An 11,918-nucleotide genomic window follows, 5' to 3' on the forward strand; every position below is an offset into this window, starting at 1 on the left:
AAAAGGTAAAGTTAAAATACGAAAAGCAAAGAAGAGAGGGGGACAGAAGAGAAAAGGTATGTCTGCGATGCCCATCCCCAAAAGTAGAGTGCCACATGTAGACCTTCTTCTAAGATCTAACTCAGATGCTATTTTGTAGTAAAAATCTGTTCGCAGACTCAATATATATATATATATATATATATATTTTTTTTTCTATTTTACTTTAATCTTCGTGAAACACATTTGCATACAAAATAAAAAAATGAATGGCATGTGCATGTCATAAATATTAAAATTAAACTAGAATGAAAACTGCAAAATATGCTTCAATAATATTCTTATTCATACTTAAAAAAAAAATATTATTTTACTAGGCTTATATGTATTTTGTTATCTACAATGTGGTCGAACCAAAATGACTAGATTTTAGTTATGTAAAGTATATCACACAAAATGTTGAGAAGTATTCTTATCAAAACATACGGTATTTACATTACAAGATTTTGGGTAATAAAACTAAAACTACCAATACATATCAATTCTTGAACCAATATTTTTAAGAGGAAAAAAACTACTCCCTCCGTTTCATAATATAGGATGTTTTAGAGGTTTTTCTTTGTTTCAAAATATAAGATGTTTTCAACTTTTTAAGTAACTTTTAAATTACTTTTATATTTTCTTATTATTTATTTTATGCAGTCTTATTTATAATTGGTTGAACTTTTTTAAAGTGGTTATTTCTTAATCTGCATGCTTTCACTCAAAACATCTTATATTATTATTTTATGATAATATCGATAACATAAAAAATACTACTAACATACAAAAGAATAAAATAAAAATAGTAAAAAGGAACTTGGGTGGTCACGTATTTGCTGTATAAAGAGGTGTAAAGTGGTATCCCCTCCTTAAATTATATCCTCAAAACCCAAACTTGCTCACTCCTTCACACACACACACTGCTCCCAAGCCCTCTCTCACTTCTTCTTCTTCCCTCAGACACCGTTGTTTAACGGTTCTCCTTTTTTTGTTTTTCCTTTTTTTCTTTCTCTCTTGTTTCCACTTTTGCCCCTTCAAGATGATCTCGTGGCACGACCTCTACACGGTTCTCACCGCCGTGATCCCTCTCTACGTAGCTATGATCCTCGCCTACGGCTCTGTCCGGTGGTGGAAGATATTTTCTCCCGACCAATGCTCCGGAATCAACCGTTTCGTCGCCATCTTCGCCGTTCCTCTCCTCTCTTTCCACTTCATATCCACCAACAACCCTTACGCCATGAATCTCCGTTTCATCGCCGCCGACACTCTCCAAAAAATCATCATGTTGTCTCTCTTAGTTCTCTGGGCTAATCTCACCCGTTCCGGTAGCCTCGAGTGGAGCATCACAATCTTTTCCCTCTCCACGCTTCCCAACACTCTCGTCATGGGGATTCCTCTCTTGATCGCCATGTACGGCGAGTACTCTGGTTCCCTCATGGTCCAAATCGTCGTTCTCCAGTGTATCATCTGGTACACGCTTCTTCTTTTCCTCTTCGAGTTTCGCGGCGCCAAGATGCTTATCATGGAGCAGTTCCCTGAGACGGCTGCCTCAATCGTTTCGTTCAAAGTTGAATCCGATGTCGTTTCACTCGACGGCCATGATTTTCTTGAAACCGACGCTGAGATCGGCGACGACGGGAAGCTTCACGTCACCGTGAGGAAATCAAACGCTTCCCGTCGCTCTTTCTGCGGGCCGAACATGACTCCACGGCCGTCTAACCTCACCGGAGCTGAGATTTACAGCCTTAGCACAACTCCTAGAGGCTCTAATTTTAACCACTCTGATTTTTACTCGATGATGGGTTTCCCCGGTGGCCGTCTCTCCAATTTTGGTCCGGCAGATATGTACTCTGTACAGTCTTCTAGAGGTCCCACTCCTCGACCTTCGAACTTCGAGGAGAACTGTGCCATGACGTCCTCCCCGAGATTCGGGTATTACCCCGGAGGTGGGGGAGGAGGAGGAGCCGGGTCTTATCCGGCTCCGAATGCAGAATTCTCCTCAACTACCACATCTACCGCCAATAAAAGCGTTAATAAAAACCCGAAAGACGTCAATATGAATCAGCAGACTACTCTACCAACCAGCGGCAAGTCAAACAGCCATGACGCCAAGGAGCTTCACATGTTCGTTTGGAGCTCCAACGGTTCACCCGTTTCAGACCGGGCGGGTCTTAACGTTTTCGGCGGAGCCACAGACAATGAACAAGGTGGAAGATCTGATCAAGGTGCTAAAGAGATTCGTATGTTAGTACCTGATCAATCTCACAACGGAGAGAGCAAAGGTTAGTTAGTACATACTTTAAATAACTTTCTTGATAAGTAATTGCAAAAATTTCTCAAATTAGGTTTTTGTGTGTGGTGACTATAGCTCAAGCTCATCCAGGGAGTGGAGATTTCGGAGGAGAACAACAATTCAGTTTCGCCGAGAAAGAAGGAGAAAGAGCAAAAGACGCTGAGAATGGACTCAACAAACTCGCTCCAAATTCCTCGGCGGAGCTACAATCAAAGACAGGTCTAGGAGCAGCCGCCGGAGGAGGAGAAAGTCAACGGAAAAACATGCCGCCGGCGAGTGTGATGACAAGGCTGATACTGATAATGGTGTGGAGGAAACTCATCAGGAACCCAAACACTTACTCTAGTCTCATTGGCCTTATTTGGGCTCTCGTCGCTTTCCGGTTAGTAAAAACTTCAAAATTAAAAAAATTTGCTTTTTTTTCTTGAGTCGAACCAACCGGTTATCAAGAAATTTACATTCCGGTATTGAATATGAAGGTGGCACGTGGCAATGCCAAAAATAATACAGCAATCTATCTCCATTCTATCTGATGCTGGTCTTGGAATGGCAATGTTCAGTTTGGGTAAGTTTATTCTTCGTACTGTGTTTTTATTCCTTTCGAATTTTTTTAGGTTTTAAGCCATTAAAATGAATAAATCCGGTTCATACCAAACGTGTTATTTATTACAGAGATTGTCTAAATTTTGCATATTTCGTTGACATATCAAACTCATTTACATAATAATAGAATTAAATTAGGTACTCCATAAATTTGATTAAGAAACAAAAATTTTGGGGATGGACCATCCGACAGGTGGGACAGTGTTGTGAGTGTCTTATTAGATAAATTGTAATGGTGGACGACGTGGTCTCGTGTTGTTGATAGTCGTCATGGTCCCCATTTTTATGGGACTTGATTGGAACTTTTTTTTTTAGATATATACAAATATATATATATTCATGGCCGGATTTTGAAATTGAACTGTTTGAGTAAAATCGTGTAGGGTTGTTCATGGCGTTACAACCCAAATTAATTGCTTGTGGGAACTCCGTGGCAACATTTGCAATGGCGGTTAGGTTTCTCACGGGCCCGGCTGTGATGGCGGTTGCTGCCATAGCCATTGGATTGCGTGGTGATTTACTGCGTGTTGCTATAGTTCAGGTAATTTATTTTTAACCATTAATTAATTTCAGCTCTAATATTTTAAGCTGATTTGTTGCTAAGTAATTTTTTTATGGTTTTTTAGGCTGCATTACCTCAAGGAATTGTGCCATTTGTGTTTGCTAAGGAGTACAATGTTCATCCTGCTATTTTAAGTACAGGGTAAGTCGAGATTATATGATTCTTAATCTATTAGATTATATATTACTAATGATATCCTTTTTTAACATGTAACATTGCAAACCATATGATTTTGGCAGGGTAATATTCGGAATGCTCATAGCGCTTCCGATCACGCTGGTTTACTACATTCTACTCGGGTTATAAGCTTTCGATTACAAAAACCTCGAAAAAGGATCAATTGTAGAGGGTGAAGGGAAACAAGAGATTGTCTCATGGAACAAACTAAAAGCTTAGAGTATATAAGTAAAACTAGGGAGTAGCATGATTTAAGGAATGATGATGCCTACATTACAAGCCAAGAAACACTTTCTTCTCCCATATTTTACAGATAGAATATTTGGGAGATAATTTGAGTGAGACAATGGGACGCAGATAAGGAGGAGCAAAACATGGGGCAACGAGACAAAGAAAGATAAATAAAAGATTGGAGGAAGAAGACAACTTATTATTTTTTGTAACTTTTATATTTTTATACCAGTCTCTTTTGTTTTTAATGTGTTCTTTGATTAGGTTTGGGGTAACTACTAGTTGATTACTGTGTAGATTTTGTTTTAGCCAAGAAAAAGTGTGGTTTTTGATTTTGAATCTCCCCTTGTTCCAAGTTTCACATTAGCATATAACGCTATTAAAGTAAAGAGTTTCTAGTAAAAAACTTATAAGAATATATGTTATTCTTCTTATATTATTGAGATTTGTAATCAGATTTGGTAGAATTACTGATTCTTTTCTGCAGTTGTAAATGATGAGAGTGGTAGTGGGAGAATTGGGTTAGGCGCTTTGGCATTGAAAGCATTTCGTTTCATCATTAATTTAAGCTGGTAGTGATGTAATTATTAGTCCATGTACTGAGTAGGGATGATGAACAATTATTTTAAAAAGATCAAGAAAAGGCAGAAAGATAATTAAAAAGTCAAAAGCTTATATAAAAGTTTATAAAAAGGCGCTTTTATCTTTTCTTTATATGTTTTCTCTAATTTCTTTCGACTTTTTTTTTTTTTAATAAAGTAGAGTGTATGTTTCTTTTTTGTCAACAAAGTAGAAAATGGATATAAACATAAATTGACTGAAAATGACCGATTTCAGCTCTTATAATTATAGTTTAATTAGAGAGTTCAGCCATTTTTTCTCGTTTTGCGAGCCGATTTTTCCATCTTACTATTTAAAATTAATTATATAGTTAGACATGCGTTTGGTTGAGATAAAAATATAACAATTAACTGACTTTATATTTCAGACGACTGAATCTTAATTTTCTATCATATTTTGCACATTTTGTTTGTAATTGATAAATCATATCATCTTAAAAACTCCATCTATGATAATTAAAAAGTTAAAATCTATATATACTACCGATAATTTTACATGATATAACACTTACTTACAGTATTAGTTAATATATATATATATATATATAAATATGCACTAAACCAAATTCTATTTTATATTTACTAAAACGACAATAAGAAAATATCTGTTTTCATTTCTGTTTTTAAAATAACATAGATTTAGCATGTGTTTTTAGCAGTTACCATGTTATATTATTCAATAAGATGCTAATTATAATGTAATGTAAAAAAAAAGAAAAAAAAATATATATAATGTAATTTAATTTATCACACAGTACAATACATTAATTTTATGATTTGATCGTTATAGCTGTTTTCTTGGCAATTTTTTTTTGTAATTTTTAGTTATCTTATTAGTAAATAATATTATAAACTTTATATGGTTTGAAGTTTAAACTAATATCTACGTGTTCGTATTCAACACCAAGAAGTTTGTTTGCTTGTAACTATTTTGAAAATATTATATAGTATTCAACTTCATATCATTGTGCTTCATATAGGTATATATTTTAAAATAATTCACTCATATAATTAATATTTGTTTTCTTATTATATGTATTATCTTTATAATTAATTAGACATACATTTTTTTATGCCAAAACATTTCCCAATAATATGAACCGCTAGTAATTCGGTTAATATTGCCCATTCACATACTTTTTGAAGTTCAAATTTTTTGACCTAAACCAATATAGAGTACTTAAAACACGTTTAATATCAATCTTTATAGAAGAAAAAACTAAACTAGAAAAGTTAAGAATCATCAACGGAGGAAATAAACATAGTGTTTGCTGTTTTATATACTTGATCACCTAATCCAGACGTAAAACGATAAGAGTAATCACTAATCAGAGATTAAGGATGCAAATGGTTGCACTAAATTAATAAGTTGAAAGAGTTGAACAAATATTCAACTCACTTTTTACCATTTGAAATGAATAAGTTGAAAGAGTTGAACAAACGTATTCAATCCCTTCAACTCAAAAAGTTGGAAAACTGAACAAATTACAAAGGAAAAATTTTCAATCCATTCATCCACTATTTTGCAGATGAAAAATTGAATGCTGTTCAACTTTTTTTTTTTCAACTCAAAATTTTCCAACCATTCAATCTTATACAACCATTTGCACCCTAAGTAAGTTAATTAGTGGGAAAAACGTTGATTGGGCTCCGAGTAGGCGAGTACCAATTGAATGTGTTGTCGCATTGGATAGGAACATAAGGGGACGCATATCGAAAGAAGTCTTAAAACAGTTAATCCACCGTCAATGACTTATAAAACTGGTCGGCTAATCTATAATTAAATTAATTATTCAAGATTAGCAAGTGTCTCTATTTAAGAGGTCTCATTAGACCAACATGCGTCGCACAAAAAGCTGTAATGGGCTCTGTGCACCTCCATTTCAGTCAGTTATAATAATACTCCTCCACAAATCTACTTGTTTCTAGCTAATGGTATTTTGTTATTATCGAAAATTCGTCATGGAATCAGAAACATTTATCGGTAATATCGTCACGTATTTTGGACTCTGCATAGAATGGGATTGTCTCGATGATAAAAGATTAACATGACAAAAATCGATGCATGATTAATTGAATCTCCTAAAAAATTTTGTAACAGTAAACAAATTTCTTGAGGAGAGCGAGGTACATGTTATGTGTAGTTTATGGACTATATATATATCGTGATGTGCTTACTTTTAAAGAAAAACTAAAAATACTTGAATACAGTATAAATTTTAGAAAAGTAATATGTATAATGCAAACAGAAAAACCACTGTCAATTTTCACATATCACAATCAAAGTATGGTATTGGTATCACTCGACTATATAATGACATATAACAAATATGTAAACAAATAAATTAAAAAAGCACATGATGTTGAAGAATCACATACTAGTAATAAACTTTTTATGTGGAAAGAAAAAGTTGTCATGTTCGAGCAAGAAACATACATGGACCAAGGTCCGTTTATAGTACGTAACTGAGCAAGTTCCGAAATTTTTTTATGTACACTAAATTAAAGCGCTAATGGTTTTTCAAATATTTTATGCTTATTCTTTAACATGTTTTGCTACAAAATAATATATTATATTATTGAGAAAATTAACAGTCTCGTTATAAACGTATATGACGTACGTAATTATAATTATTAACATTTCACTTTAGTGCAGGTTGGACTAATTTTAACACTCGGATTTCGACGAATCCAAACACGACACACATCCGTCAATCAGTTAGGCTTAACGAGTATTCCGACAGATGCTATTACACTTAACCACATAATTCTTCGATCAAAGCGCTCGATTTCTTTCTGTTGTTCACATCTCTTTACTTTCTAATCGTTCTTAAAGATCATACTGAGTTGTGGTCAAAACCCTACCCGTTAATCCATTTATGTTTCATAGCTCTTTTGACTAGTCAAGTGATTTACTTCTGATTAAACGTTGAATTATCTCGGAAAACACCACAATAGTTGTCAAAACATTATACTGTTGTACGTCTTCGTTTTTGTCGCATGTTTCCATTTGATCTTTGTAAATCATCTAAATCTTTTAGATTGTCCGACATCTTGAAGAATTTTGAACAGAACAAAACACACCTACAGCCTAATAATTATTATTTTTTTTGTTACAAATTCAAATTTTAAATTAAAATACTTGTGTGCATGTAATAAATTAAGTTTTAAGTTTTAACTATCATATTCCTTAGTTTTTTAAACAATAGTTTTGTTCCGCATGAGCTGGATACCTTATAGTGTGCTAACCATACGACTTCTATTATTATCGAGCCGGTGCTAATATCCACATGTGCATACACTCTACTTAATAATAGATAGTGTACATACTAGAAAATGTGAATAATTTTCAAAACATGAATGCTTCTTGCTTGTTTGCTTCTCCTCAACTCGCGCGGGATGTCTATAAATTTATTATTATCTATATGCCCATTCCTCTCATGTGCTCACAAATTCCCTTCATTGGCATCTTGTGTTACGTTTATCTCCATTGGAATTTTCCCGTTATAACATTGCTTTCATTGTGATTTGATCAAATTGGGCCATGCATGTAAACGGCTTTCGCAAGACCGGAACGTCCACCCTACAACACGATGGGCAAAGCGTAGGGGTAGGGACGTCGAAAAACACGAATGCACAATCCGTTTATTGAACGAACAAACCTTTGAAGATGATTAATGAAACCAGAATGAAAAGAAATGGACGTGGAACAGATAAGAGCTATGTATTATCCAATTGAATTCAAAGACAATTGAATTGAAGTAACAAAAAAATGGACCCAAAAGAAGAAGGAAAAGAACAACTGTGACTTAGTTGTCCCATATATGTTGAAGGCAATGGATCGCGAGTCACATTATACCTGTCGAAGAAAACGAAAGAAAATATGTGGATCACAATGTGCTAGCGTAGATCCAAATAGTCTCTCTGTCCCTACACTTTTGAAACTAATCATCCCAAGTCCCAACCCCCCTTACCATAAATGTGCATTCTTTTTATTGTTACAAAAATGTGCATATTATTTAGAGTAGATTATGTAAATGAAAAAGAATGAAGATTTACTAATGTGGATTAAAAAAATTCTTAATTGGCGATTTGAGTATATTTTCTTAATTGGCGAAAGGAACCTTTAAAATTATTGTGAAATCTTTAACACGTTATTTTAAAATATTCATTTAATAAAATATAGTAGAATAATAGGATGACAGACCACATGCCTACAAGTCAATTTGATAAAATAAATTTATACAAAAAAAAAAGCATGAGACGGAGAAAATTAACGTGTTATGCAACATTTAGATGACACGAGTAAAACCGTACAATAAGATGTCCACATAATAAATAATATATTACAAAAAAAATCTTGTAATAATCAAATGAAAAAGAAAAAAAATCTTGTAATTTTCTGAAATAGTGATTTTTTTTTTTTTTTACATTTTCTTAGAGTGCAAAGAATCTATTATTTGTGTAAAGAATAGGACATGTATATACAGTGGTGGATATATACATAATATTATCCTTAATCTTACAAGCATATTTCATCATGATTATCAATGAACTATATGAGTATAAGTTCGACAAGGGTTTTTGCCAGCATAAGGTAAATGAAAAATTGAAAGAAGATGATTGGGGAAAAGTTTGATGAGAGGATATGGTGGTGTCCTCGTGTGCGTGGCTGCATTCTCGTGGCATACCATCACCATACTAATAATTGAAATCCAGTATATATAAAATTCATGAATCAACAAAAGCAAAGTTAAAGAGAAAAGTAAACGTGAATAGATTGAGAGAGAGGACAGGTGAAGGTGGGTGTCGGCCGAACCACGGACACCGGTCGGAGTCTCAAGACAAAGGAAGTTTTGCGTCTGACCATTCACACTCCCTCAATATATACAACCATGCCAACTCCAACTCGATCCATCTTCTTTTTAATTTTCAGTAAGCATAAATACATTGATTACTATAATATAGTGGAATTATGTTTTTTTCCCTACTGTTAATGAATTTAAACCACATTAAGATATATTCTTCTTGCATTAGCGGTGTGTTCTCTTATGGTTTGTTTGGTTGATTCTCGACACATTTTCGAAAATATCGACAATACATGTTGTCATTTCTCTTGTCACAAAGAAAAAGCGAGGTTTTTGGTATTTAAAAATAGAATTATAAAGGAAAGAGAAAGAAGTGTGTATAGTTTAAAAGGAAAATAACAAAGGAATGTAAATGCAAATACAAGTGTATCCCGGCATTAGTTTGGTTTTGTGTACTTGTTTGTTGTGTTACATGTTCTTTGGTTCACGTTATCTTTGGTTCGCTTCACTTTTTTCTTTTCTTTTCAATATACTCATCTATTTGTTATATTCTTCTTTAAAAAAAAAAAAAAGATACCCGATATCCGAATTCATATCATGTCACCTCTATAAAAACCTTATCAGATGTAACGTCTTAGCACAAAAAAATTAGTCACATTCCGTATAAAAACCTTGTCGTAAACTCCTTATCGTGAGTTACTTTGACATCATAAACCATTGTCGAAGTCGAACAACGACTTTATATAAGCATCCATATTGTAAAACCGCGAATTGGTGAGGAAATACACTTCATACTCCATTGGATCTAAGTATCATTTGACATGGCATTCTCCAAGAAATTGGATTCAACATTTGTCGTATGCTTTAACAATGTTTGTTTTGATAGCCACATAGAAAAACCTTACGTACACTGAAAGAGTTCATGCACTACCATGTAAGAGATTATACTATTTAGAATAATGGCTACTAGAGAATAGATTATAAAACCCATGTCAGAGAATATATTATAAAAGTTTCGTCCAACTCCACCCACAATCGCAGCATCTCTATGAACATTCTTATCTTGGAACCTAGTATTTTGATCACTAATTTCTTTCACCTTCTTGATTCGAAATTTCGAACATAAGCATTTCAAAATGTACCTATCTGAAGGAAGCAAATAATTGAATTAGATGCTTATATCAGAATGTAATGTGTTACATACTTGCAGTTTTGCTTTAGATGCTTCTTTGACTTTCATTTTTTTGTTCTCAGGGAAAAGTCTCTTGCATTTCTTCAACCATAACGGCCAGTTCAAGCTAAAACATTGAAACAACAAGAGTACTCAGTTTTTCTCTTTTTGAGATAAAATATAATAATCTCTACGATGAAAAGTAATAAAGCTAACTTGGCTAAAGCAAAGAATCATCTGCCATGAGACTGATCATCTTGGTTTCGCCTTTACCATCTCGTTGATCTACAAATTTATCGATACCAAAATGATCAAACAAAGGTTTTTTGCTTTACTGCATATGAGATATAATGATATTTGCCAGGTCCTTGACCGTTTCCCTTTCGTTCCGTCTCGTAATCTCCTTGTTCAAATCTTTTAGGCTCCTGAAACCATATGATAAATTGAAACTCAAAAAACTGAAACAGTACTGCAGGACCAAAACTGATATGAACACATACTTTCTTAATTTCTCTGGTTACTTCCAAATTTTGTTCTGCTTTGACTTCTTTATTTTGCACATCAATGTTACCATTGCACATTTATGCTCTCATGGAAAAAACAAAGCTTAGAGGCTAAAACAGTCCTCTCATGGGTAGACATCAAGAAGTTTCCACTGAACCTTTGACATCTTCCATCATGCTTAATGTATCTAGTTTGTTCTCCCTACAACAACAACAACAAGAAATTCACCAGCATTAGATTTTGTGATAGCCAATGTGTGTCAAAAGATTGGCTGTGGAACTTGTAGGCAACTTCATCAACTTAAGAATGATTCAAAGATTTGTAAGTAAACACTAATATCCTAACTCAACCACTCAATCTAATCACTGCTATAAATTCCAATTCAGAAACAAACTAAAACGAAGGTAAGATCAGATCCCAACCAAACCACGCGGCTCTCCATCTACCTGTATTAATTAGATCTTCTGGTGGTCAACGGCGCCGGTGACGTATTCTTCTTTGAGAAGAGAAGCTTCTCCATCATTCTTATCTCTATCACGACTGAGCCATGGCTTCCGGATTGATTGATCGGTTTCTTCTTCCTTCTCTTCACACCTCTACGGTGTCGGGTTGGTGATGGTCCTGTATCGCCTTCTCCGTTCCACTCCCGTATTCCATGGTTCTGTTCCGGCGAGTATCCGCTGCTTCGTGGGAAAGCGGCTCCAATCGGGTTCTCTGATTGAAGATTAAAGTTTCTGGTTTATATCGGTTAGCTACTGGTTTAGATAGGTTTAAACCCGGGTTGATTTTGGTTAGTTATCGGATTTGGTTTGGTGTAATTGGACTGTCCCTATGGGGATTATTGTGTGGCCTATTCGAAAATAGCCCAATGGACATATGTTTTTATAAATTGCAAACCATTTATTAAAAAAAAAAAAAAAAAAAAAAA

The 11,918-nt window shown here is 34.2% G+C and overlaps 1 protein-coding gene and 1 long non-coding RNA gene across 2 annotated transcripts; one reads left to right on the plus strand and one right to left on the minus strand.

Annotated features, from left to right (window-relative positions):
* On the plus strand, window positions 891-4,228 carry LOC104712657 (auxin efflux carrier component 3-like). The gene is made up of 6 exons (XM_010429600.2): window positions 891-2,303; window positions 2,390-2,696; window positions 2,794-2,879; window positions 3,301-3,458; window positions 3,544-3,620; window positions 3,719-4,228. Exons 1-6 carry the CDS (start codon window positions 1,061-1,063, stop codon window positions 3,783-3,785), a joined length of 1,938 nt encoding a protein of 645 aa, XP_010427902.1. The 5' UTR covers window positions 891-1,060; the 3' UTR covers window positions 3,786-4,228.
* LOC104712658 lies at window positions 10,121-11,813 on the minus strand. Its single transcript, XR_755544.2, has 4 exons — window positions 11,437-11,813; window positions 10,987-11,191; window positions 10,703-10,911; window positions 10,121-10,613 (listed from the first exon to the last, which is right to left on the minus strand). It is a non-coding gene; the product is annotated as an uncharacterized LOC104712658 (long non-coding RNA).

Source organism: Camelina sativa, chromosome 9, assembly GCF_000633955.1.
Source record: "Camelina sativa cultivar DH55 chromosome 9, Cs, whole genome shotgun sequence".
Lineage (NCBI taxonomy): Eukaryota > Viridiplantae > Streptophyta > Magnoliopsida > Brassicales > Brassicaceae > Camelina > Camelina sativa.

Bases quoted from the DNA above. Each gene is read 5' to 3' on its own strand.
- LOC104712657 (XM_010429600.2), top strand. From the start codon at position 1,061: ATGATCTCGTGGCACGACCTCTACACGGTTCTCACCGCCGTGATCCCT. The intron at 2,304-2,389 runs GTTAGTTAGTAC...TGGTGACTATAG, and splicing joins TCACAACGGAGAGAGCAAAG to CTCAAGCTCATCCAGGGAGT. The intron at 2,697-2,793 runs GTTAGTAAAAAC...TTGAATATGAAG, and splicing joins TGGGCTCTCGTCGCTTTCCG to GTGGCACGTGGCAATGCCAA.